Source organism: Polyodon spathula, chromosome 6 (genome assembly GCF_017654505.1).
Source record: "Polyodon spathula isolate WHYD16114869_AA chromosome 6, ASM1765450v1, whole genome shotgun sequence".
Taxonomy (NCBI): Eukaryota; Metazoa; Chordata; class Actinopteri; order Acipenseriformes; family Polyodontidae; genus Polyodon; species Polyodon spathula.
The window spans coordinates 49,931,360-49,959,287 of NC_054539.1; the positions used below are offsets into that span (position 1 = coordinate 49,931,360).

The 27,928-nt window shown below is 37.7% G+C and overlaps 3 protein-coding genes across 8 annotated transcripts in view; 2 read left to right on the forward strand and 1 right to left on the reverse strand.

Moving 5' to 3' along the window:
• Window positions 1-15,026, forward strand: part of LOC121317281 (girdin-like) — a 71,823-nt gene extending 56,797 nt beyond the window's left edge. The window contains exons 23-33 of one of the 4 annotated variants that reach the window (XM_041253043.1): window positions 311-456; window positions 1,219-1,311; window positions 1,663-1,874; window positions 2,734-2,817; window positions 3,882-4,085; window positions 4,207-4,275; window positions 8,200-8,280; window positions 9,605-9,876; window positions 10,859-11,345; window positions 13,373-13,473; window positions 14,092-15,026. In XM_041253043.1, coding sequence (XP_041108977.1) covers window positions 311-456; window positions 1,219-1,311; window positions 1,663-1,874; window positions 2,734-2,817; window positions 3,882-4,085; window positions 4,207-4,275; window positions 8,200-8,280; window positions 9,605-9,876; window positions 10,859-11,345; window positions 13,373-13,437 — 1,713 coding nt within the window. In that variant the 3' untranslated portion in view covers window positions 13,438-13,473; window positions 14,092-15,026. Of the gene's footprint in view, window positions 1-310; window positions 457-1,218; window positions 1,312-1,662; window positions 1,875-2,733; window positions 2,818-3,881; window positions 4,086-4,206; window positions 4,276-8,199; window positions 8,281-9,604; window positions 9,877-10,858; window positions 13,775-14,091 lie in introns of those variants that run through there. The other 3 variants (XM_041253040.1, XM_041253041.1, XM_041253042.1) reach the window with 3 other exon arrangements.
• Window positions 15,027-16,113: 1,087 nt separating this feature from the next.
• Window positions 16,114-18,050, reverse strand: LOC121317284 (prolyl-tRNA synthetase associated domain-containing protein 1-like). Its single transcript, XM_041253048.1, has 2 exons — window positions 17,630-18,050; window positions 16,114-16,828 (listed from the first exon to the last, which is right to left on the reverse strand). The coding sequence occupies exons 1-2, from the start codon at window positions 17,711-17,713 to the stop codon at window positions 16,400-16,402; spliced, it is 513 nt and encodes a 170-aa protein (XP_041108982.1). The 5' UTR covers window positions 17,714-18,050; the 3' UTR covers window positions 16,114-16,399.
• A 145-nt stretch (window positions 18,051-18,195) lies between these two features.
• Window positions 18,196-27,928, forward strand: part of mtif2 (mitochondrial translational initiation factor 2) — a 17,238-nt gene continuing 7,505 nt past the window's right edge. The window contains exons 1-8 of one of the 3 annotated variants that reach the window (XM_041253044.1): window positions 18,196-18,379; window positions 19,613-19,839; window positions 20,073-20,193; window positions 21,231-21,402; window positions 22,045-22,205; window positions 22,649-22,825; window positions 23,916-24,055; window positions 25,907-26,031. In XM_041253044.1, coding sequence (XP_041108978.1) covers window positions 18,322-18,379; window positions 19,613-19,839; window positions 20,073-20,193; window positions 21,231-21,402; window positions 22,045-22,205; window positions 22,649-22,825; window positions 23,916-24,055; window positions 25,907-26,031 — 1,181 coding nt within the window. In that variant the 5' untranslated portion in view covers window positions 18,196-18,321. Of the gene's footprint in view, window positions 18,527-19,612; window positions 19,840-20,072; window positions 20,194-21,230; window positions 21,403-22,044; window positions 22,206-22,648; window positions 22,826-23,915; window positions 24,056-25,906; window positions 26,032-27,928 lie in introns of all 3 variants that reach the window. The other 2 variants (XM_041253046.1, XM_041253045.1) reach the window with 2 other exon arrangements.

Consider the following 27,928-nt stretch of genomic DNA (forward strand, 5'->3'; position numbering starts at 1 on the left):
CATGGCAAAAAAGATGTGGATTTTAAGTCAGTGGTTAGCACTCCTTCAATGTGATTTATTTCTGAATCTTTAATAATAATGACTAAAGATTGAATTGAAACTGGGCTTGACTGGTAACAGGGTTGTATTGAAATGCATTAGTTTTATCTGTATTTTAGCAAATGTCTTTAGAATTCTATTTTGTTAAAAAAAAAAGCACACTTCAGACTGTGCTTCATTTGTGTCTGATTTAATTTTATTATTATCCTGCTTAAACAAAGAACACAATATTAGCATTTAATTTTAAATAATTATTTAAAATTTTCCCTAGTTGCTGAGTCAGCTAAAGGGAAATCTGGAAGAAGAAAACAGACATCTATTAGATCAAATCCAGACCTTGATGCTTCAGAATAGAACCCTGCTGGAGCAAACTATGGAAAGCAAGGATCTGTTCCATGTTGAACAGAGACAGTACATGTATGTAGAAAGTAATACCACTAATTACCATTACTTTGTTTTGGTAGGACACCCTGCTGTATCAGTCAGATTTATTTTTCAATACATGTGAAAGACACCTTGAAATAGCAGCCTTTTGCTTTTAACTTCAACAAATGCTTTGTCCCTTTGGTGATCAGTTTATTAAGATTTCACAGTATTGGGCTTCCGAGTGGCGCATCTGGTAAAGGCGCTCCACGTGGAGTTCAGGATGCGCCCTATAGCCTGGACGGCTGACCATGGACGGGAGCTCCCAGGGGTTGGCACACAATTGGCTGAGCACCGCCTGGGAGGGAGGGCTTAGGTCAGCTCACCGCGAACCAGCAATCTGTAGTCTGGTCGGGTGCCTGCAGGCTTGCCTGTAAGCTGCCCAGAGCTGCGTTGTCCTCCAATGCTGCACCTCTGAGGTGGCAGCAGTGTGTAAAGAAGCAGGCTGCTAACGGCACATGCTTCGGAGGACAGCATGTTCATCTTCGCCCCTTCCAAGTCAGCACACGGGTGTTAGCAGTGAGCTCAGCCTAAAAATAATTGGACATTTTAAATTAATAAAAATAATAAAAATAATTGGCAATGACAATACATTTAAAAAAAAAAAAAAAAAAAAAAGATTTCACAGTATTTGCAAGTTTTGTACAAGTTTGTAGTGCTTGGAGGTGGAGTTTCTCAATTACATTCTAGAGTGTAATACAAATAATTTTTTTTTTTAATTGTAGTCCAATATTGAGGCAGTATATGTTTTTATAGAGACAAGCTGAATGAGCTCAGGAGGCAGAAGGAGAAGCTGGAAGAGAAGATCATGGACCAGTATAAATTTTATGAACCTTCTCCACCAAGGAGGTAATTATATATACATAATAATGTGCATTCAAATATAGTGAATATGAACTGTGTAGAGAAATTGTTTATACTTTTTTTTTTTGCACACCCATGTCATAATTTTAATAAAATCTCAAGATATTTGCATAACAAGATTTGATTTGCTATATGTATTTTAGTACGTCAACACCCATAGTTATAGCCATAGTCAACAATCATATATTATTTAACTGCCAGTTTAAGATCTCTGGCAGGATAAGCTCCACAGCATGCTGACTGAATGTCATAAAGGACGCAGATGTGTGTTTTGATAAGTATAATTTCTCTAAATGTACAATTCTTCTAATGGAGCTGTGACATGTTTTATTCCAGAAGGGGTAACTGGATCACCCTGAAGATGAAAAAATTGATAAAACCCAAAAACCGTGAACGTATTAAGTCTCTGACCCTCACACCGTCACAGTCTGAATCAAGTGACGGATTCCTGAACTTACCCCAGCAAGACAGTCAGGATAGCTCCTCAGTGGGATCTGGCTCTAATTCCCTTGATGATAGCCTGTCTTTTGGGAATAAGAAGAGCAGCCGTGAGTATTTTTTATTAAACAGTATAGGACAGTGATGGCTTTTACATTCTAGTTTAATAAAAAAAAAGATATTTATCAAGCTATTGTAAACCAGGGAGTCCTGGAATATTTACTCCCCATTTTTTAAATAAATGTATCCACCACCATTGACCACATTATATATTGAGGTGATCACTTGAATGAAGCACCAGCCTGACCCTCCAAATGATCCCTAACACCAAATAAGGGAACTGGGGCTTAAACAATATAAACAAACCCATTTGCAGCTGTCTGTGATACGCTGTTACTCACAAATCCTCAGCATGCTTATGAGCCAGCAGATGCCACTTACTACTAATGCCTTTGGAAACAATATTGTTAAACATAACACACTCGGTCCCTAGCCACTAGCAGAATCCATTGGTGGGCGGTATCACGCCCCCCATTTCACCTAGTCTCAGGACCCCACATGGAAGTCTGTCCTCTCCTTCCACAGGTACATGTCTAAAGGGAAGGCTGGTTTGCTACAATATGTTGTATTTTGAACAATAAAACATGATCTGTACTGTATAAAAAAATACTACATTTTACACCAATATAACATTTTGCTTTCCCATTCAAATGCCCCATTTAATATCTTTTGCATCTGTCCTGTCTTGTGAATGTTTTGTAGAGGAGTTTCATCCACGGTTATTGCACCTCTCACAGTCATTCCATTGAGCAGTGTGTTTGTGATAGTTTGGTAGTTAAGCATGAACAGCTGAAACTGCACTGGTTTCTGTCCCTAGTTTCAGCATTTAACTTCCATCTGTTTTCTCCTCCCTCTTTTCTATATTTTCATTTCCCTATTTCCGTTTTGCTACATGCTATGACATAAAAGTGGCTGCACTGAAAAGGTTGCCCTTTATGAGGAACAGACCGAAGGAAAAAGACAAAATGAAGGCCATCTACCGTCGTTCCATGTGTAAGAATTTCTGATAGTTTAGCTTCCTTCTAGTGGCTGCACTGAATACCCTTTACTAACTTCTCCTGGATCTCTGTCTTCACTGTCTATGGTGCTAGCTGGCCTGGTGAATTTATAATGTGGAAATATGATGGCACAATCTATTTTAAAAAATGTACTATTTAATATTTGGGACACATTGAACAAAAAGTATTACTAAGTAAAATCTAAATGTCCTTATTAAATAAAGGACACCTATTAACTTGGGCAAATGTAGTTATAACATGCACAGTATCTTATATTTTGTGTCACAGTCAACTCTCGATTATCCAGGGTACTGGAAGGGAGGGATGCCCCACATAAAATAAAAACACAGAAAATGCAAAACCTATAAAAACTTCATAGTTTTTCAAAGTAGTCAGTCATCCTTGATTTTTTTTTAAATCAAGTCTGGATAATCAACACGGATATATACAAAAATATACGAAATACGAAATATACATTGTTGGTTATAAAGATGTGTTAATTACTAATGCTATAAAAATATAGCACAAAGCTGTGCTGAAATGTGTCATTTTTAAAGTAGTTATAATTTATACTACTGAGATTATATATTATAGTTTTATATCTTTATGAAAAGGCACCATCTTTTAAATTAAGCATTGAGTTTAAACTGATAATAAATCCTATATGTTTACCCTGCACTGACCATGGACCCATTTTTAGTATTAGATAAACATTTCCATGTTCCCACAATCCATTCCCACTTTACCATAGCAATTGAGATTGTCCATTACCAGGCTTCTGATTTATACTGCACTTGAAGGCAGTTCTAGCATGGCTTTGCACTGTATGAAAGCAATAATAACTATCTTGTTTGAGCTGAAATTAAGTGTGTAAACTAACTTCTGTTGTCAAAGCTGCATTTCAGCTCTTTGCAAGTCTTACATGAACGACCAAGCAACCTCATAATGAAAAAATTAATATAGGATCATTGGAAAACAGTATATTAAAATAGTTGACAGAAAACAGAGTGGTCAATACAGTCATCCATTGTAATTCATTTACTTTCATCTCCATCTCAGCCATGAATGACCTGTTGCAAACCATGGTCCAGGCAGGAAGACAGTGGACAGATAGTTCTGAGAATCTGGATGAGCCTGATGTTGCTGCTGCCAGGCTGAGGAGGAAAGAACTGGGAGCTATGGCCTACTCCACAACAGCAATCAACTGTGCTACACTGAACCCTTCTGCTGGCTTCAGATCCAAGCCCAGGCATAAGTCGAAAGGTATAGCTAGGGTGAAAATCTTTTTTAATTGTTAATGTTTGTTTTTAATAATATGCCTGTTAAATAAAAAATAAAAAAATCTGATTGCCCAAAAACTGTATTCTCAAATTGCTTATCACAGACAATGCATCTTGTGAAGATGTTGCTCCTCAGGTCACAGATGAATCTAGTCATGGTTTAAGAATTCGTGGTGAGTGGAAGAATTGCATGTTTCCATTAAGTTACTGTGTGGTGAAAATGCATTCTTGACTACATTGTTATGTACAGTATTCATTTTGGGCACTGGGAATGGTTGAATTGCAAACCAGCATGCAAACAGTAATATACATTTGCCATTAATGGAATTACTGTCACTTTTTATTTTACTTTCACCTCTCTTTGTTATACATAGAGTGCTTCATGTCATGTGTCTTTAGCTGCAGCTTTTTGTCAAAACACTACTAACTTTCTAAATTCAAAATTTAAAATAAAAAGTTATTGATTTTCTATTAAAAAAAAAAAACACTCATTGAGATCATTCGTTAAGCCTCTTAACTGGGTCACAGCTAACGACTGGGTTCGACCCTCAGAGGACAGAACAGCTCATATGAAGCCTTGACGTAAGGAAGAAAAGAGAATCTGAAAGAACACAAATAATTGTTAGTTATGGGACATGAGCACTAAGAGTAAGAGGGCCACGTCCCAGGAGGGTAACGAAGGTAGTAAGACAGAGCCTTCTTTCTTGAGGCAAGATATAGCGCATGAGCAGCAAAAGAATAGTATGGCTGTCAAACAAACAAAGACAAACAATAACAAACAAAATATCTAAAAATAGATGGTTAGTGGAACAAGCTATGTGTCGGTCATCTGAAAAAACCCTTCTATGAGGGGAAAACCTCTGGTGGTCCTGGCAGAGAGGGAGCTCCCCACTACGGACATACTAGCTATAGACTGGTGAGCTGCAGTGATATTGAATGGCAGCGATTGGATGTAGGAATTGACTACTGAAGAGGACGAACGCCCCATGGTCTTGGATCAGGTGATGGCTGATGCACGCTCTGGCTGCTGAAGAGGTTGCTCCAATCTTGAAGGAGTGTGTGGTGTAGATAGGGAAGAAAGATCTGCCTGGTGACAAGAGCGGAGAGGTGGGAAGAGAACCAGTGTCTGGTAAAGATGCTTTTGGAGCAATTATAGGAAATCTGGAAGTAGATGCAGGGAGGTTCTTGGTGATTCCTCGGAGTGTCAGACAGACTGCTGGGATGACTGCATTATTGTAGATGCTTGGAAGATGGCAAGCTTGGATGATGAAATTGTGGGAAACTGATATCCAAACAATTAAAGCTGAAACTTAATTCATTGTTTGTTCCATTGTTGCAGCAAGGTGTACCACAAACTGATGTCTAGAGACATGAGATGCCGACCATCCTATGTGTTAGTTAATACAGGATCGATCAGCGGTTTGCAACTATCATGTCTGTTTGGAATAGAAAAGGTGAACTCACATTCAGAGATTCTCGTCATGTATTAATGTTTGTAGTATTTCAGAAGATTAGTGGACGTATTAGATGGGAATTAGTTTTAGCCTTGACTGTGGAAATGGCTGCCACAATCAGAGTATTGGAGGAAAGCTGGAGTGTTGGAAGCTCTGGAGAAGGGTTCTTGCTTCTGAAAGATATTTTTTACGTGAGAATCCAGGTTTTTGCAGTATTTTTTTACGTGAGAATCCAGGTTTTTGCAGTTGAGACGAGAGCAAGAAGACACAGTATGAATTTTCTGCCTTAGGAATAATGCGAATTGTGAAATTGAGAGGCGATAATGGGTTGTGTTTAGAGATTGATTTTGATACTTGAAAATTGTTAATGAGCTGATGGATGCATTCCAGGATTGTTGAGTGGGAGCCTGGCTTCGTATTTGACAGTATCCCTGGTGATTCCGAGGAAGTCTAGTTGGGTCGATGGTTTATCTTGAGAGTGGGACGCCTACTGAAGAAAACAGGGATAGCTGATTGAAGATTGCTGGGGGGGTTGTCAGAGTCCGAAGGTGAGGATATAAGGAGAAAGATGTCTTCCCTGCAGATTCCGACCAGGTGGTGGAGGGAGGGATGAATGGACATAATTTAAAATCGTCTAAAATATCCACTTTTGTGAGCTAGGCACCGTGGCCTGCTGCTTTGGATTTAATAGTGTCGGAAGCTGTAATAAAATGAAGGGAGACTTGATCGTGGGGAATTAGGGCATTGAGACTATTTGCTGCTTTTCCCGATATTTTGCGGGTCGCTATTCCAATGGGGCTAATCCTGAAGACAGGGAACGGAGCTATGAAGGGGAGAGGGCGTGACGTAAGATGTAAGACCATAGCTGGGGAGCCTGAAGAAGATGCAGTAACCAGGTTGTACTATGGAATGCTGATAGATGTGGGTGGGGACGGAACTGCCTGGGCTGTGGCGAGCAATAGAGCCGCTGAATCAGAAGATGTAATGAAGGAGGGGACGGTGATTGGCATGAGAGGCTGAAGGAGGAAATGCAATGGTGCTGACGCGATTGTCTAAGCCATCTAAATGAGTGTTTATTGCTGACAAGGCGTTGCTGGTGAGTGAGCAGGGGTGGGGTGGTGAGTGAAATTCGGCTTTGCCAGGGTAAAATTAAAATTATGAAAATATCTTTATTTCAGTAGCAGTGAAAATGGGAAGTGTACAGGATGGAAAAGTCCAGTAAAATAGCAGTGTGAAGCCTGTTTCCAACTTTAAACTTGACAGAAACAACAACTCAGCCATTTCTTAGTACTTGCAAGCAGTCTAAATCAGAATTGTAGTTGAAAATGTTCCCTTTCAGAAAAATAAAATGAAATGAGCTTGGAAAATAACCCTTAATGTTGCACAAATATCAAAAGAAGAAACCGTATGTGTTCGCTGGACTTGATTTTGAACAGCACTTGCTGTTGACCATTGAGGGCAGCTGATGTCTGGTTGTACGTGGGTCAGCTGTGGGGACCGGAAGTGCTGAACCCAAAGACGGCGGCCATGATTGAAGTGGTGAATACTGGGCTTGAAGTAATGGAGATTGCTGCAGTGTTGGAAGCAACCCATTTGTCCATATCGTTTAGCCGTGTATTAATTGAAGCAATTGAGATGGCGATGGGGTGAAAGAGGACTTCACGTCCTCGAAAATGTTGTTATGATGCTAAAGAGTGGGATCTGTTTGGCTGCGTTGTGCTGGAGAGGAGGGGACTACCATGACTGGAGAGGAGGGACTGCTGCAGTTTGTCCTGGGACTCTGTGAACAAGTTTGCAGAAGCATACTTGTGAGAAGGAGGAAACGTGGGTGTAGCAGATATAAAGATACAATTTATTATTGAGCACCGCCATACGTTGTTGTGCAAGGTTTTGAAGAGTTTGGTGAGTGGCCAATCCTTATAAAGTAGCTGTTCTGGAGGCTGAGCAGCTACTAATGTTTTCTTTTTTTTTTTTTAAAACAGAAACTAGATCCATATTAAAATAAGTTAATTTCTGTAAATACTAAGATTAAATACAATAAATTCTGTATACTGTTAAATTAAATAATAATACTGTACTAAAGTGTTAGTAAAAAATAATTGCCAAGATCTTTATGAATTACTAAAGAAACTAACATCTGGACTTGTTTCTGTTGCACTGGATAGGGGTGCACAATACTAGCTATACAGATGCTATTGCTCCTCCTGTCCTTGGCAATTCTACAATGTGCATAATTCCTCTTTTCAAATCTGTTGTAAGTGACTTTTGTGTATTTTTATCGTACGAAATATATGGCTCTTTGAGCAAAAGAAAGAAAGAAATATATATATATATATATATAAATATATATATATATACTTATATATATATATATATACATAAAAAATAGTCTTGTAACCCTGTTCGATTTCCTCTTTTCCCCTGTTCATTTCTTTGTTTGTTCACTATCACTGTAGTGCCCATTTTCAAAGTGTCCTCTTGGACTTTCTGGAAAACACTTGGCTTTCTTATGTGTAAGATACAACTATTTCTTAGCAATAAGCATGCAACATGATGCATGGCCCCAGACCATTCTGACAGCACAATTCCAAAGTGGTATTGTCTGTTAACCGTTTTGTTTATGTGCTTTATTTTTCCATCCAGCTTCCAGACCAGTCAGCTCTGATAGTTGCAAGACAACCAGCAGTAACAGCAATAATAATGCTTTGTCTAATGATGCTAAAGGTACAGTCTTGCCATGTTTTGTTTTTTTGTGTGTGTGGGGGGGGGGGGGGGGGGGGGGGTTCTTTTTTAAGTTTTTAGCAATTGCTTTGCTGTGTTTTTTTTAGACTTTCACAATATTATTGAATGGTTCAGCTGCTAAAATAAAGGATCTGTCCTTTACAGTCAAAACATTAGTTTAGAGGAGGGGTGTCAAATCTTCTCGTTTTCATTCCAACTTAAGCTCTCAGTTAACATAATTGATCTAATTATTTGTTGACTTTGACATCTTTAATATTTTCCAAGGTCTTTTACAATTGATGGTATTAAAAATGCACTTGATTCAAGGTACGCTACTTCTGAAACATTTTGAGGCCTGAAGTGTTAAACGTGTTCAAATAATTAGACCAATTAATTAATTGAGAGCTTGGGTGGAACGAAAGCCAAAAGCCAGAAGACAATTTTCCAGATTTTAGGAAAAAGTATTACCATTTTTTCCTTTTCTGTTTGCATGCTGAAGCAGCGCTCCACCATGTCAGCATACTATATCATTCAATAAATTAGGTGGCGACAAGATATTTCTGAGTATGTACTTAACTCTTTTTGAATTACCCATATTCATTTTGCCACTGAATAAAATTAATTAATTTGTTTTTCAAAGCAGTAGTATACATTTAATCCCATTTTATACCACTAATGTTTTCTAAAGAAATAAATATATTCTAATCATTCCAGTTTTGACTTCATGTACGGTATATGGTGTTATCTAAATAGTGGTAGGTCTGTCTTAAAAATCTAAATGGCCTCTGTGGCACAAAGTGTGTGTGCTATTGTTCCCAGGAGCACTTCTTTGTGTAGTAATGGGGCTCTGGCTTCATGAGGAGAGTTGTATTAATCAGTGTATTCAGCTCAGTGTCAATCTCAAATGGTCTGATTTTTCTACCATTTGTATTATTATTTCATCCAGATGGCTGCCTGCCTACCCGTTTTGATACCAGGCCAAAGCAACCAGTCATAATTACTAATGAGTCCCTGTCTGCCACCACCAATCTCTGGCTAAAATGTTATACTAGGCCATCCAAAGCCGTCTGAGGACATCTGACCAAGATTTGTTTAAAAGTTTCAAAGTTGTATCACTGTTAAAAAAAAAAAAAAAACATTTTTGTTATAAAAGTACGTGTTTTACAATTGGACACTGTCCTGTTTGATCTAACATGCATGGCCCTTATTTTCTCTCTTTATATAGGTATATTAATTATTTTTATTTTCTGTTGCATTAAATTGGAAAAAAAAATTACTTACAACATTTGGTTTTATCAGCTTAATTTTTTTACTGTTTACCTTGCAGCAAGTGCACTAAATGGCGGCCACAGCAGTCCCCATAGTCAAAGCAGCTGTGAATTTAGTCTGAGCCTTGATAATGAAGTGTGGTCAAGCAGCAGCAGTCCTGTCCAGCAGACTGGTCAGCTTTCTCAGAGATCTTCAAAACAGAGTCCTCTACTCGTTCAGAAAACATTGGACGTTCCATCTCAGCAGAAAAGAAAATCTGCTTCCCCTGGAAGTGAGGTTGTCTCTTTGCAACAGTTTTTGGAAGAGAGCAACGTGCATTCACCAATAAATGTAAGCTGTAGTTAAAATGTTTTTGCCAAAAATAAAAACATTCTTTCCTTGTTTTTACCAGTATTGATTTACTTTGTTTTAGTGCATCATAATAAATAAGCGTCCAGGGTCAGACAATACAATATTTTGGATTTGTGTACTTTAACCCTATGATAACACTGTGTAACATTATTATTATTTTTTTTGTTCCTGGGTAGTAAGTGTTATTTCCTAATTGCTTATGCAATTTAAAAAAAAGTATAGAAAATGGCTATTATTCCCCACAAACTTTGCTTTTGTGACCAGGACAGTGATATTTCAAAATATCACTATTTCCAATGGGAAAACGGACAAATGTGTGTCTTTTCGTTAACATAAAGGCAGAAAAAAAACAACATATGAATCCAAATTAACATGTATTTATACTAAAGTAATACAAAAATGACTACAAAAGATTTAGAAGTGAGTAGTTATTCGAGATTTACGATTATACTGTATTTATGCTGTCTTTTTTTTTTTTTAAAGCAGTATTTTATCACATATGTGGTACTTGAATGATGCGATTCGTAGATTTAGCTGCATTTTGTTTTACATCGGTTAAATGTGATTTTATGTGCTTTTAGGAAGTTAAATCATCACTTAGAGGGGCATGTTTTAAAATTATTTACAGTAAACTATAAGATATTATTTGTACTGTAGTAGTGCAGTAGCTGTCATAATAATAATTGTGTTACATGTGTTAATATAATTACGAAATTTAGCAATACATTTGGTTATTTGTGGACAAAAATGACATCACCAGGTGTCCTGCATCATATATATTTTTGTTCCTTGAGAAAAGAGGGACATGTCAAAAATATGAAGTCAACAATCAGGGCTTTAAAAACAATGTTGCATTAAAGTTATCGACTATGTGTCATTTCATTTGAATTAAAACAAGTGCGTGACCTTTAAAGCACTGTTTCATCTTAACTTTCCATATCGCTTTGTCTTACAAATCCAGTCTGGTAGCCAGGAGAACCTTGTGGATGAGACCATGAGGCAGGTCAGTGATTCTTCAGAACCAGCAGGAACAGTGAAGGCACCCAGGAACTCCTGTAGCAGCCGCGGAATTTTGAGATCATCAAGCGACAGAACCACGGTGGATTTCACAGGTGGCAGGCCTCCCAAACCTGGACAGACAGTCAGACCTAGCCTTAGAAAGGCAGAAAGCACACGTATTAAAAGTACAGCTGTTAGACCTACATTAAGCGCTCAGGGAAAAGTCACATCTCTTGCTGAAAAGTTAGACACTGTGAAGCCGCAACTGACACAGAGAGATTGCAGCATCTTTTCTACCTTACCCCGTGCCAGCAGTGTGATCTCGACGGCTGAAGGCTCCACCAGGAGGACAAGCATTCATGACTTTATGTCCAAAGACACTAGAAAACCAGTATCTGTTGATCCTTCCCCAACTAAGGCTACTAATAGAAGCAACCAACAAGCAACCAGTGAGTACCACTTAGACCGCCATCTCCAGTTCCCTCATCATGTACCTTACCAAAACCCTTCAGAGCCAATTCTGCAGAAATGCAGCCAATCCACTTCCCTTGGTCGTGGTCATTCTCCAGTTATTGAAGGAGCATATACAGGGAATAGAGGTCAAAAAGCATCAAGTTCTAAATCATTCATAGGTTCAACTTTCACAGTTGATTCTGTGTTCATTGACTCTGTAGAGCCACACAGTGACAGCGTAGCTTCCTTCATCACTACCAGTGCAAGTCAGCCATTCTTATCTTTAAACACATCCTTAGTTAGTAACATAAGTGGTCTGCCGCTAAGGGCCACTCCAAGGCCTACTGACATAACTTTTGTGTCACCTGTTAAAGCAGTGCTGAACGAGTATAGTGTACATGATTCTAGCCTTGAGAATACCCTCCCCACTGGTGAGCCTACTAATGCAGAACATGTCAACATTAACAATGAGTCTGGGTCACCGTCATTAACTTCTGAAGACAACCAGTCCCTGTGGTATGAGTATGGCTGTGTTTGAACCACACAATGTGTATTTACAGGAAATTGTAGACACCTTGAACTTTATATAGCCGTACATGTTAAAGCAAAATATCGTTATGTAGGCTTATACTCAAGGTATTGCTCACCACATTGCATGCTTTCTAAATGATTTTCAAGACTTGTAATTGTTAATATTCGTATTACTTTTTGCACTATTGTCAAAAGTTTTTTGGATGTTTGTTTTGCAATATACAGTATCAGCTAATATAGCTCCATAGATTATGCTTATTAAACACAGGACTTTGGGGTTACCAATGCATGTGCAGTAGACACTTTCATACTAAAGGTTTAAAATTACAATTTTTTAAACCATAAACTGCTTATATGTAAAAAATATATATATATTTATGACTTGTAAAACATTTTTGAGGGATATGTTTAAAGATCTATAAAATGCTGAACGATAGACAAGTGACAAATCACTTTTAAAGTCTAATTACTTACATAATAGAAAAGTTGAAAATGTTAAGGTTGCATATAAGAAACTAAGTAACAGGTATTGTTAATATAATCCACATAACATATGCACAAAGCCATTTTCTATTTCAAGCTTTGGTCTAAGTCAAAAAATGTAAATCTGTAAATGAATCCAAAGCTTCACCAAATGCCTTATACTATCTGATCCCACAAATAATGACTAAAATAAACAGTAAAGATACATGTACTGTGTGGTTTTTATCTAAATAGAAAAGCAGTGTTTATAGTTTAACATTACTGGTACATAGGTTACATAAATGATGTAGTTCAGTTTCAGATAATCTTTAGTTTATAAGAAGTAAAAGAAATATAAAAGACAGCAAACATGTAACTAACCAGATTTTCCAAGTTTTATTCATCTAAAACCAAAAACCTTTGAAACTTGACAGATGATTTATACTTCATAATAGCATTCAGATATATTTTTAATTTAGTATTTCCCTATTAAAAGTAATAGTATGTGCTAAATCTATATGAAAACACACATATTCTGATATGCAGTGGATGTATTACTGAAAGTCTTAATTGTGTGAAGATATGTAGATGTGTGACACTGTTTTGCATGTTTTATTTTCTGCATGAATATATAACTTTTGTCTTTTTTATGTAAATTCTGAGTTACTGTTTTGATTCTTTAGATCAAATCAGTTTATGTGTGGGAACAACATGCACTGTGATATGAAAAATCAGTAGCATTGAATGTTGTATGTTAAAAATGTATGTTGATATGCATAAAACAAATTTTATGTTGCTATTTTCTGTGCAAACTTGGCTTTGGAAGTTTCCTTGCATTTAGGTACATGATAGTATTTACAGTTAGAAAAACATGCCAGTAACTGAACAACATAACTTATGTAAGTTACAACAGAGCACAAGTTATGTAATTGTGCAGTAATTTGTCTATTACTGTATTGATTATGTATGGTGCAGATTAATATCAATCTCATTGTATTCAGAAATAATATGAAATGCCTTTCTTCTGCAGATGTGAAAATTTTACAAGAGCACAGAAAATCAAAAAGCAGAACTGGGGAGCAACATAGCTCCTAAACATAGCCACCTACCACCGACAAAGTGGGCTAAGTGGTGAGTGTCCTGCCCAAAGTATAAATGCAGAAAATCCTATTTAACAAACTAACAACATTGCATATATTCTGTAATTGTGCGTTATAACAAATAAGTGCATATCTGCTTGCTTTTGAATTGTTTGTTTTGCATATATTCAAGTAATGCCAAACCGCATTACTGCATCTTCATCTGCATGCCTGGGCAGGAGACTTACATTTCTGCTTAGTGCACAAATGTACATTATCTTGACAAATGCAGTGCATTAAACACCACAACACTTTCATGTTATTTTTGGTTAATTTCTAAGTAAATGTATTAATTATATAATTTGCTTCCATTTTCACCAATTCTTTTTTGTAATTAAAAAAGAAAATATTTTTAATAAAAATGGCAATAATTTAATTATTGAATAACTGCCAAGTTTCATTAAGACGTTTTATGATTACATTCAGTATTCCATTCATGTAATATTGCATGAATAAGATGTGAAATTGCTTGTACCCACTACTGTCTTTTTCAGTCCTTGCCTTTCAATGCATGATTTTTAAGTTCTTGATGATCTGTTTGGTGTGTTTTCTGCTTTTACTTGAACTTGCCTTTTTCTTAACACTCTTTTTCTGTCTGCCTTTTACTTAGAGAGAAAAGTGGCCTTCAAGCTGTCATTTTGAAGCCTTTAGTTCTGGTCTGCTGAGCATTGTCACTTGCGTAAAGCTAACAAACCTTTTAAGAACCTTTCGCCAGTAGAAAATGTTAGAGACGCCATAACTTTCCTTGAATCAAGGAGCAATGTTGGACTCCATTAAAGTAATGAGATGCATTTTTTTGGACTGAAGAACTTTTAAGACAAGTTGCACTGCTACCTGGATTTCAAAAAAACAGTAATGCACATTTTAAGGACCAATATTCTATAACGGTGCCAAGCTCAACTCCTGGGGAAGAAAGCATTTTAAACTTTACATGGACCCTGAAGAATCAGTCATATTTTGTGTATATCATTGGCTTTTAAATAGCCAGACTGTTTAACAGTTTATTATTAGCTTTCTTGTGAATGAGAAGCATGTAGACACTAGCAATGTTGTGGAACCTGCGTTACCTACACAAACTTATTGACATGGGGGCACTACCTTATGAGTTTATCACAATCGGCATGAAGCAATCAAGATGTCTCTAAAAAAAAATAGGACAAAACTGCTATGAATCATATCATACTTTTTGCAAGACATACCAAAATAACACAATAATAAAAAAAGAAATGACTTTATCAATGCTTTACTTCATGCTGCAAAGGTTGTATGTGATGGAGTGTTTGGAAATCTGGAAAGAATCTTATGTAAACAGAATTTCCTGATAGAATCAGTGGTATTCCCGTGATCTGGATAACCATTTCACTTTTAGTGACTGATTATGTATAGTTAATTTCCTTTTCCACTTTTACATAAAGGCATTTGATGTTGGTAATGACCATTGCTTGTAAGATGTTTGTGAATGCATTACATGTCATACTTATAGCAGCTTACACACCTCATGTTCATGGTGCCTGGTTAACACATAGTGGACTAACCTCAATAGACATCCATTTGTTTTCTTGACTTGTATTTTTACTCAAGAGCGCATACAACACAACAGCACTTTGTGGTATCAAACTTCACTTTATTATTCCTGTGGAACATAATGTATTTTTAGTTTTGAAAGTTGAGGTGACAGTTACAGCTGTAGAAAAGTGAGAATGGCATGCCCTCATGGATAACACAAGCTGGAACCAAAACTTACAGTTATTTATCACAGCCCAGATGAGAACCTCTTACATGTTCACAAATAGGCCTTTAATCCAAAACAATTTAATGAATTGTGGTTCCACCTTTAACAACCAAGACTGGGAACACATCCATTTTACAGGGATGCTGGACAGAAATAAAATCTGTACAGGACTGATAATACACGAATGAGAAAAGCCTGGATCAGTGGATATGTCCAGTCAGTCTCCTGACACTAAGCATTTAAACCCACTTTGCAACTATGGTATTTAAAAGTGTAAATATTATTTCAAAGCAGAAATCTAAATCCCCATGCTTTATAGAAAGAGGTAACATCCAATCTAATCTGATACATATTTTTTTCACAAAAAAGTTTTGTTTGTTTGTTAGTACCCTCTCTAGGACTTCAGACTTGTATGAATAATGAACTAATTAGATCAGGGTCTGATCGCCCTTTCTCCTGGAGGGTCCACTCTTTAAATCATAAAGGAAGACCATCCCACCAAAAGATTATTCATGATCCACCCATACTATTATTTATTTCCTATGTTAAGGACAAAGTCCATTCAGGGACTTAACCCCACGACATTTGAAGACATTGATTATCATGAAGAGAGATTGAACATGTTTGGGGTTGATCTGTATTTCTTCTCACCTTTAAGTGTTGCTGCTAACCCCAGTTAATGTTTTGAAATACATGTTCTGAAATCCCACAGGCTGGCAACATCAAGATGTGTGTTCAATTGCACCAAGTTGGAAAACACGTAATACAGTAGAAGCCCTCTCTACCCACTTTATATAAATGGATGCTGAAGATGTGAAAACTTAAGTTTGTGTTGAATAGAAGTGTGTTTAGTCGTTGCAGAGTACATTGGGTAAAGTTAAATAGTTATTTAGGCTCAACAAACAGCAGAAACTTTGGAAACTGCATTTTAAAAATAAAAAAAACTTCTACCTCAAAATAACACATATGCACTTTTGTAGGTAAGTATTCCTTAAGTAAGGCTGTTAAAAATACTTGACATGTCAGAAGAACTGGTTTACTATATATATAAAAAAAAATAAAGCAGTGTTTGATATGAATGGTTTGAGTTTAGAATGGTTTGCATGACTTGCCACACATTGTTGAATCTGGTTAAACTTTTTTCTTTACCAATACTTATGGTACAAGTTGAGCTTTCATAAAATTTCTAATCAAAATTGTGCAGAATAGGTTCGTGTCCAGTTTCCTTTAAGAATGTCAGGAAGTCCTCAGGTTTTAGTCCCATAGTTGCTGAATTAGTCATGGGGTGAAAATATACCCTTTCATGTCCCCCATTCACCAAATCACTGTCCAGGACAAATTTGACATCTCCTTGTTTGTCAAAGAACAGAGCGAGTGGTGTTGCACACCCCTGGCCCACTCTGAGCTTCTCCAGCATGGCTGCTTCTTCAGCAAATCTGAGGTTACCACTCCCTACTCCCAGCTTCTTTGCAAGATCGCTGAGGTTCACTTGCCTGTCGTGACGTGCTGTCACCAGCCATAGACCCTTCTTCTTTTTGTCTTTGAGGAAAAGATTTTTGCTGATGGCTCCGCTTAGGTGCTGAACATGGGGCATCATTTCTTCCACTGTAAATACCTTTACATAAAAAAAAAAGTATAATAATTTATTATTATAGTGATCTGTCCAACTATAGTTTTTATAAATTACATTAAACAGTAGTTTTATTTGACCCAACTTTAAACCTGAATCTGTCCTGAAAGAGACATGAAGCTTTGCCCTCATTTTCGTCCAAAATTTCACAAGATCACATGAGTTTGGAATTACAGGGCTCTAAGTACCAAAAGCATCGTGTTTTTTTTTTTTTTTTTTTTTTTAATTTGGTCGTTGCCAATTATTTTTTATTTTCTCCCAATTTGAAATGGCCAATTATTATTTGGTCTCTGCTCACCGCTGCCACCCCTGCGTTGACTCGGGAGCGGCGAAGATGAACACATGCTGTCCTCCGAAGCGTGTGCCTTCAGCCTTCCGCTTCTTTACACACTGTGGATTCACCATGCAGCCGCCCCAGAGCTACAACTTCAGAGAAAAACGCAGCCCCCGGGCAGCTAACACGCAAGAACCCTGTAATTCTAAGCTACGTTGTTGTGCCCTCTTATTTGTGTGTATGTACTTGGATTGGAATTGACACGTGTCACTAGTGGTTTTGGTTAGGTCTCCTCTGCAGTAGAACTACCTTAACAAAATAAAGTTCGACTATATTGTTGTTCAGTGCTTTGATTAAATACTGTTAGGCATACCATGTTATTCTGTTGAAACGTAAATACTAATTAAAACTAAATAAAGAGGGCTTCATGCAACAAAACGGTAGCAAACAGACACAGCAATACATACAGTAAATCAATTGCTAATTTTGTTTTGTTTTAAAACAAAAGTTACCTCTGGGTGGTCCACGCAGACAGTTTCAATATTACTATTTTTTAAGTACTCCTCCAGTTGTTTTCGTAATTCTGCCGAAGTCATGGTGTAAAATCTCGTCAGTTCTGCAGACTCCTCGCCAACCGGCCGTCCCTAGTTCCTGATTCCTGATTCCAACCAAGCAGCTGAGCCAGGTCACGCTCCTATCATTCACTGCCGGGTAAAAGTATAATTTCTTGCAGTTCGTCTGTACTCGTTTAAATGGGACCGTAACAGAGCCTTTTTTTATCATCCATAAATTACATGAATTCAATATGCAATGTTATTTGTTCTACGTTGATATTTACAAAATTATTTTTACAAATATTTTCCATGCTGTAGAGTGAAAGTACAAACAACAAGAGAGTGTATTGTTAAAACGAATGGTAGTAGAAAAAAAAAAAAAAACTGCAAACAGACGTGTGCCAGAGCAATGGGTACTGCTTCAATGCAGTTTAAATAATTGCAGCTTGGGAATCTGCGAAGGTACAATTGTGTCTAATGAGTCCATCATGACAATCCATGCCTGACATTGACTCTGTAATGCATAAAAGTTGAATCTTCCTGTTGCAATTTGGAAGAGAGCTTTAGTCAACAACGGACTGTTTGTGTGAATTATTCAAATCATAATACAGTATTTCCCTTTCAGCAGTAACTGAATACACCCTTTGCATATGAAACATGGACCCTCTGAACTGAAGGCACCGCCTCTGGATAGCAGTGCATTGTGGGGTAAGTGTCATGGCGACGCGCACAGAGGAACAGGAATGACTTCAGTGACCGGGGATTCAGAACACAGCAAATAATGTTAGTTTTGCAAAAATAACAATGTAAACAATTACAATTAAATTTAGCAGGTGACGCAACGGTAGAAAACAGGTAAATATTATCGTGTATCACACCATGTTTAATAAAGCAACCCCCCTATTATAGTTGTGTATGTTCATAGTGTTGGTCAGTACACTTTGGTTTGGTGTAGAATGCTTACTTAATTAAAAATATTTGTAACTGTCTAATATCAAATTTGTACGTTACAGTACTGATAACGGAATAGTGACACGAGTCAAATGTTATGGACATGTCATTCGATTCGAAATACAGGAAAACGAGGCACAAACAATCATCATGTGTTGTCAGGCTAAGCTCGCACGACATTAAATTCATTTTTTTTTAAATAGCAGTTCTGTATATACTGCTTTCAAAACCGGTGTAGTGTTACAAAGTAGTACATTGTCACAATGTGGTACACCTACCAAAACTTGACCCTTGTAATTAGAAAGTGGTATGCAGTGAGATTTTGGTACAGGTGCAATCAACTGCGAGGTGATGTGTTTTACTATTGTCAAACAGGTACATTTACCATTAATTATACATTTTTTTCAAACCTAAACTGGAAAGAGACAATCATTTTCTATATAAAAAAAACAAAAAAACAATTAACGACGAACAAGACAAAGTTGCAAAAGTGAAAAAATTTACAAGACCCAGTGTATTGCATATGATAAATATCGGCATACTATTCTGTTAATGGTGGAAAAATATGATAAAAGCAATTTAAAAAGCTGTAAAAGACCTAAAACAGCATAAAGTACCAGATTTGAATGGGCACTTCCCTGCTTTCTTAGAGAAAGTTTTTTAGGCATGCGCGAGCAAGCGCAGTGGGCTGTGTACCACTTTTTACCCGTGTACCTGAAAATAACACTACACCATTAAACAACCCTACAATCAATAGCCTGCAGCGGAATTAAACAATTAATTTATGATCTGAAGTGAAACCTGCTTTATTTCTGCAATACTGAGCTACATTTTCATTCAGAAACCATATTGTATTTTAGACATTTAATGCAAGGTAGTGTATGCTTTGAACATATCTAGGATTTGATTAGCTACAAATGCAAGGGGGGGGGGGGGGGGCTATTATTTTGAAGTGTTTTAAAATTATTTATTTTATTTATTTATTTATAGTCAGTATGAGTGGGAAACTTGTCCTGGAGAACCTGCTGCGTTACAACACTGCCTGCAGACAGCTCTGTGCCCTGTGCTATAAGGAAGTCCACAGAACACGGCACTCAACACTGAGATCACCTGCTTATTGCAGTAAACCATCTAGGTTCCTCAACACCCCAAAGTGGTGCAATGAAACATTAATCATGGTCTCCATTAGCCAGACCAGACTGTTTTCCACAAAGCTGGTAGGTGTCGCCACTTTAAACATTTGCTTTTTATCCTTATATAGACAGCATAGGCGTTCATGGTATTGGCTATGTATTGTGCTGGGTGGGGGCGGTTATTAAGTTAAGTGGGTGTAAGTGGGTATTTGACTGTGTAATGGGGTGTAGTGTTTCGTATCACAATGGGACAAAGAAGCAGCATCCCAGTATGGTTTTCTGATAAAGTCAATGCAACTTCCTCTTTTGTTTTATAGGGAAAAGGCTCTGGAAAGACAAAGATTCCAAAACCAAAAGCAAAACAAGAAAAGCAAGAAGTGGAAATTAAGCAGCGTATGTCTGTTGCCGAACTTGCTCAAGCAATGAACAAAGATGTTGGTATGTTTTGAATTTTGAATTGTGAGTAGCACTGTGTTCAGAATGTCCTCTGTTGCTCACGATTGTTTTAAGAGCATTCCTATTTTTTGGCTTCACATTCAGCCCCCTTTTTGTAGCAGTAAAATGGCAGTACGAAAGCTGTGTTACCAAGGTACACAAGACAGCCTTCTTGTTGTTCAAACAGTTTCTTCTTAAAATACATTTGAGAGGGACTCAAGTATCAGGAGGAAACTGACAATTTGGATGAGGCCATCCAACCTGTCAGTAAACTTTGCAGCTCATTGTAAAAAATAAAGTTAGCATAATGCTATTTGTGAGACACATGTCTCTTGTACCTTAGACTTATAACTTTAAAGTCTGTTCAAAGCTCTTTTATAAATGTCCGCTCTAGTGCAAAGTGTAAGGATTATTGCTCACATTGCCAAACAGGTAACAGCAGTAACGATCCATGATGTGGTACAGAATAGAAAAGCCAGAGCAGTTGTTATGTTTGCTTGTTTTTTATTTGCTTTTCCTGCAGTGATTTAGAGAACAGATCTCGAACCCCAGTGCACTAGAGCGGCCATTTGAAACACTTTAAAGTTATAAGTGTAAAAAGTTGTCAGGATATTAACAATCAAAAGAAAAATTACAGGTACGTTATTTAAACAGTTGTAGCAACACGTGGGGACGCGTAGTGCTATTCTTCAGAACTCTGCTACTTACTCTTTAATGGGTTAACCTCTTTCTGTTTATCAGTGATATATTCCATATATAGTTGCATTGGCAAAATTAATTTTCATGCTATCATTGTCTAATACATGGGGCCAGTAATATTGCTCACAGCATTGTTATTTCTTTGGAATCAAAGTTAGTAGCGAGCAAATAGGATTCTACAGGCACAGATCATGCCAGGTGAATTCTGATGCAGATAAAAATGCAAGTGAAAAATAAATCTAATGGCAGTTTCAATGAATTCTTGGTGGTTAAGGCAGTGGAACTGTTTCATGGAGCAGTGACTGTATTGAGTCAATGTGATTGTGCAATTTTCCTGCCAGATCACGTTTATGAGGCTCTGCTACACACAACCATTGATCTTGACTCCTTGGAACCAGACTCCCTCTTAGATGAGGTATGGATCAAGGAGGCAGTCAAGAAATCAGGAATGAAGTACAAGTGGGCAAAACTGACTGAGGGAAAAGTCAGGGAAAATAAAGATGCAGTTAACAGGTACACTCCCACTCGGCATCCAGTTGAACAGTTTTGTTTTACAAGACAAAGAGCTTAAATTGAATTATGAATGACTGTAATTGTAGTTTTATAGTATGAATATTAATAAGATGTATTTGTTTTACTTGTAAATTATTTTATGCACATTAAAAAGAAATGTAATGTTTACTGTGCAAGGCTACATGCAAATACATGTTTGATTTAAATTATGAATGTTTTACATTGTAGAAATGTTTATTGCAATGGACATGTTTTATGTTTATATACTGTATGCATGGGTGTTAAAGTTTTGTAAATAGGTCCCATTATATCAAAACCAGCAAAAAAATAAAAACTTGATTGCAAAATGGGTTTTATCCTGATCTAATTTGCACACTTACAAGTGAAATAGTTACATCTTTAATAATAAATAGTGTGATCTTCTTGGAGTTGATAAATCGTATGTAGAAATCCTGATGTTTGCTGAATTCTTTTTGTTTGTTAATGTGCTAATAAGCTAGGTTTTGAGTCAGTAAACTGAAAAGGGGCTCTTGAAATAAAGGCTGATCAAATGTAAAAAATGAATAGACTCTGTGGTGGTTTGATGGTACAAAGACCCGTTACTAACATCATTACAATGAAATCCGTTTTATTTTATTCTAGGCCCCCAGCAGACCCAACACTGCTGGTTGCACGTCCTCCTGTTGTAACCATAATGGGTCATGTAGACCACGGTAAAACCACACTGCTGGACAGTTTAAGAAAGAGCCAGGTGGCGGCCATGGAAGCCGGGGGTATCACCCAGCACATCGGAGCATTCCTCGGTAAGCACTGCAGACTGACCTTCATTTAACTGCTGGTTTGTAAACGACAAAAAACATACTGTGCAGTTTTGAGATAACATTTGGTATCTAATGGAAAGATCTCCCTCTCTTAGGACCAGCACTTTGTCAAAAACTTTGTTTTTCACCTCTGGTGCTCGTTATAGAGGGGTTCCACAGTACGAGTGGGGAGAAAAATGTTTCTTAGATACCATACGTGTGCCTTTTCATAGCTTACTGCAATGTAGGTACACAATGAAGTCAAAGCTATACCTGTATTTAAAGATCACCAGTCTATAGGACCGATTTGAATAACCTTAATGAGTTGCAGTGTGATAAACTTATGTACAGTCAATCATAAACATTTTAGTGGGGAAAAAAATAATTGTAACCATCACTCTTTTGTTGTGTCGTATCCCCCTGTCCCCCCACCCCCACAAACACAGTCCAACTGCCATCTGGTGAAAAGATCACTTTCCTAGACACCCCAGGGCATGCAGCCTTTTCAGCAATGAGAGCCCGAGGAGCCCATGTAACTGATATAGTCATACTGGTGGTAGCTGCAGACGACGGGGTGATGAAACAAACGATAGAATCCATTCAGCATGCCAAAAATGCAAAAGGTAATGTCACCCACTGTTGGGAAGAACAGTGTGGACACCTGTATACATGCATGCAAATATGTTTTGAAAGTCAAATTTCCTGCTCCCCTGTGTCAAAAGATTGGGAAATGTATTAACTTGCATTCACATTAGCGCCTCTGTACCGTATTTTAAGGCTCTTTGGGGACTACAGATCCTGTGAGGTATTTCTAGTTGGCATAGAGCTTGCGCAAAAATGTGCCCAGTCCTTGCAGACACAAGTGGAGGTGTTGAAAGAGGTGGATAATGCAGCACTGTGCAAGAAAAAGAATGATTTCAACATTCCCACACACTTTGTCAGCTGTTCTGAAAAAACTGGATAAAATAATACAGAAAAGGTGTGGATGCAAGTCGTCAGTGTTTCCGATTTGCTCAATACCCTGACGTTGAGAATGCCTCACTTTTGTGGTTTAAAAATCCCTGTGATCAGAGTGGGACATGCAGATTTCAAGTTACAATGTATACTTTTTAAAAGTTCACAACCATATTTTCAATGTATAATGTATAATACTTTTCATTGTTCTGTAATTGAATTTCAGTTTTACTGCAGCTTCAATAAAAACAGACTGTATAAATTCGGCTTAGAATTCTGATAATAAGAGTGACTGAATTTTGCTGGTCCCTTGAAATTAATTTTAACAAGAATTGACTATATATGTATAACATGCATGACTGAGGATCTTTGTATAACATGTACCACTTGTATAACACACACCTCTTGTGTACTACCCTGTCAAAAATTATAGTTTATATATACAAATATCGTGTTGGAGTTGAGGCTTACAGTGGAAAACTGTTGGTCTATACTTCCTATATAATGAGCAATCCTTTTGTCTTTAAATAAAAATGTGCTAATTAAATTTCAGTCAGAGGACTGAACAATTGTTTATGCATATGCATCTGTTTAAAAGTTGAAAACCAAGCCATTGTTCCTTAAGTGTTTCAAGGTTACTGATGGCACCTACCATGGTAATGACCGCTCTGCTCTGAGCCCGATTGGCTCAGTCAACCCCTGAGCTGTATAAACAGTGTGATTGATCCAGCCTCTTGTGTGTCGTGGTTTGTGTCTCAGTTCCTATCATCCTGGCTGTGAATAAGTGTGACAAGCCTGACGCGGACCCAGAGAGGGTAAAGAAGGAGCTGCTGGTCCATGATGTGGTGTGTGAGGAGTACGGTGGAGAGGTGCAGGCTGTCCACGTGTCAGCTCTCAAGGTCAGGCACAGAATACAGCACACCCCTCGCTCGAGTGGAGGCTCCCATGCTTATAGCTAGTGAATTGCTGACCCAACTGCGATTAAAAACGTGCTTGCAGCATTCTTTACCAGAAATTATTGAGTGTGAATTATTCAGCCAGCCATGCCTACTGTATGTCTATATAAATGTAGGGAGAAAAAAATCTGCTCAATGTTGTAATCAGTTCAGGCTGTCTACATACATACATACATTTAAGTTTATTTTAGTATTTCTAAATTCAGCACTATTGAATTTAATAGTTATGGTTGATAGATACATATATAAAAGCTGTTTTTTTTGTTTGTTTTTTTGTTAATCATGCTCACCGCCGTGCTTATTGTTCGTATGCTGCTTGAGAGTTATTGTGGTTATGCTACTCGTAAAGAGCATGGTTTTCAAAGAGGTGAGTGTGTGCAAGGCAGCTCAAAGGACTTGTGTAGGCACATCGTACAAAACCCAAGCCTTGAGATCTTTGTGACAGGCAGCTCCTTCTCCGAGCACCCCTTTAGACCTTTTTAAAGGTCAGTGGACAGCCATCCTATGCTAATGAGCCCTGCAGGGGGACCCCTCATTGCCATTGTTGTCTTTCAGTATTCAGTGTAGAAGCCTTAGTGGGGTGCTTGAGCGAGCAGGTCTACATTCTGTATGTTTAAGATATTACTCCAATTCTGAAGCACCCAGACTATCAGTTTATAATTGCATACTTTTCAAAACCTTCGCTGCAGTGTAGAATGGTAAATGTATAGCAATGCATAGTGAAAGCACAGACTTGCTTGGTAAATCATAGGTGAGTATGGTAAAAGCAATACCATGAAAACTGACCATGGGAAACAATTACAAGGGGTTCCACACTTTTTACTGAAGGATTGCAACCAATCACTAGTTAGTAATGACTGACTTCTCAATTTCTCTGAGACTGGTCTTAAAAACTATAGCCTGTCTAGTTTCTAATGCGGTTTAAAGCAAACATACTACCTCCATACAAGGTACTAAGACAGAGAGGCCATGATTGTTGTTCACCACTGCTGATGTTTTGCTGGAAGCAAATACCTGTCAGAAACCACTGTAGTCATTATATTTCTTTGGCAATAATGAAAAGGTCTCTTGCTTGTGAAAGACTCTTGGGTTGAATCTTCTTGCTTAGAAGTGTAATAACCAAGACTTCAAAATAAATCAATAATAATCTTCTATAATCTGCATAACAGCATTCTCACATTGTTCCACATTGTTGTGCTGTGGAGTTGTTTTTGTTTTGTTTTCCAGACTGAAGTAAAATTTCCTGCTAGTTCACTTATACCTTGTTTCCACGCACCACTCAACCCTGGGTAAAAGCCCTGCTGCCCCCTCATACTGCGTTTCCATGCTAATTTAGCCAAGCCTCATTGGCTGCCCCTGATATTTATTGGACCCTTTTTCAAAGGAGGCCAAAGAGGGATGGGTGGAGGTATGTCACAACACTGACCAATCAAGTGACGGGTGGGCGTAAACATTTAATCCACACCCGGGGTGAGCAGGCTTCTCCGTGGTTTAATATTCTCGTAAAGTGGAATGAAAACCAAGAAGACACGGGTCACCGTGGACCGGGATTGAGAACCACTGTATTAATGTATAAAAGGTAGTCTGAGCCCAACACTTGAGTTGTCAGCTGATAGAGGACTCTATATTGGGGTCTTGTTACCAATAAACATGTGCCAAACAGAAAGACTAACAGCAAAATGTTGTAGTGATAATATATGAGATGTAGGTAAAATGTTTAAGTCATACATGCTGTAAAAATAAAATAGCTGTTTAGTGTATTTTAACCATGTATTTTTTTTGTTGTTGTTGTAGGGAGACAACCTGAAGTCTTTGGCAGAGGCTACAGTTACTCTGGCAGAGGTGCTGGAACTGAAGGCCGATCCCACAGGGCTGGTCGAAGGGACCATCGTAGAAAGCCGAACAGACAAAGGCAAAGGGTGGGTGCATGGATACAATATACACCAGGGGTCTCCAACCCTGGTCCAGGAGAGCTACTGGATCTTCTGATTTTTTGTTTCAGCCGAGCTCTTGGTTACTTCATTGCACCAATTATTGGCTTAACAGGTGTTCCAGGTCTTAGCCATTGATGACATAAAACCTGAGGATTTAGAGCTCGTCAGGACCAGGGTTAGAGAACTCTGCTGTACACCGTACATAACTTGTATAGACGAATAGGTCTGGTGGGAGAGGCTGCGTGTCTCAGTAGTAACTGCATTTAGACTGCTGCTTTCAGTGCGTTGGAGTTGCACTATTTCTCAGGGTGGAGATAAGAAGTCTAGGATATAAAAGATAGGAAAACAAGGGTTTTCTGGCACTGCAGTTAAATGCCCAGCCTCTGCAGGTTTGGGTTAAAATGTTGATTGGATCACAAGAGAAGTGAGTCTAGTTTATATCTACCTAGCCCTCAGTAGACAGTAGATTTGGCAATTGACATATACCTCTTTTCCACTGTACAGCCAAGTCTGGGTTGGTTTTCCACTGCAGAGCTGAGCCGTGCTACTGACGTCAAACACAACGAAATACAGTTGTTAATTATTGTTATTAATTAACTCAGGTGTGCAAACAGATGGTGTTAAATGAATAGAACGGTACAGCTGTATCTTGTATTGCTATATTTTGTAAATATATTTAGGAATTTCTTTATAATTCACAAATTTGACTGATTTATATCAACTTAGTAAAGTTGAATTAGTTCTGCTGAAGGAGGAAAAAAATAAGGTTTTAAAAATAAGATTTGCCAAAGGTATCCCGTTCTAAAGATAGTTGTGTTTTTTTCTAGAGTTGTTTTTTCTAAAGTTGTTTTTTGTTTGGGTGCTTAAAAATAAAAAGCTTTGCGAGCGTAACGAGAGCCGTAATTGCAAGTATGGTACAGCTGGACTTTGTTATGCAATATTTTGGTAAATAATTTTAGAATTGTTTTATATTTCGCATTTTTTTGTAATATTAATTGGTGCTGGGGTGAACATGGGATTTTCATGTTCAGATTTTCACTTATAATTTAAGTGTTCGCCGTTATATTGCTCTGAACGTAGGAAGACAGCTGTGGCCCCTGTGTGTGTGCCTTTATTTTACAGCAAGACCTTACAATATGTAACACGTTAAAATAGAAAAATATCCCAGGAGTAAAGAATAAGTTGTGTAGGACTTACTTTACCCCAGTGAATTAACAACAAAACAAAGAATCCCAGAAATAACAGTTCAAGTTAAACATTGTTTTGTTTATTCCCAGAATAAATAGTACATAAAGTTGACACTGCATTACTTAATTTATTTTTTCATTCCTTGCCGTTGCCGTTTCATCCCAGTAAACGGTGGCCATAGACACGTTTTCATAAACTAATAAAAATGTTTATTTTTTACCTTTTTGTAGCTGAGCGAGCAAACGAAAACTGAAATTTGAAGGTTAAACACTTCACTTTATAACTCCATTTCCTTGTTTGTTTTATTTGAAAAGGATGCACTTCCTCAGCATCCCAAGGCTGTACTTTTCATGTTGTTTGTCTTTGTGGAGTGTACTGACTGATGCAACGTAATGAAGAACATCCTTAACCCCGCCTCTGGCTCGGCTCGGCTTGCAGACAGATTTAGATGTCTTGTCAGGCCGGAGGTTCATGGTTTGGTTCTTTCTCGGCTTGACAAATAGCCAGTGAAGAAACATTCGTGCTGTACCGAGCCCTCACGGGTCGGATGTGCCAGTGGAGAAGGAGTAATAGAGGCCACAGATAAGATGGGATCAGCATGGAAAATGAGATATTCTATCACTCCCAATAAAGAGGGTCCCTCAAACAAATGTAGAGCTTGGAGTGTTTAGTGCAGCCAATCCAATTCACAGCA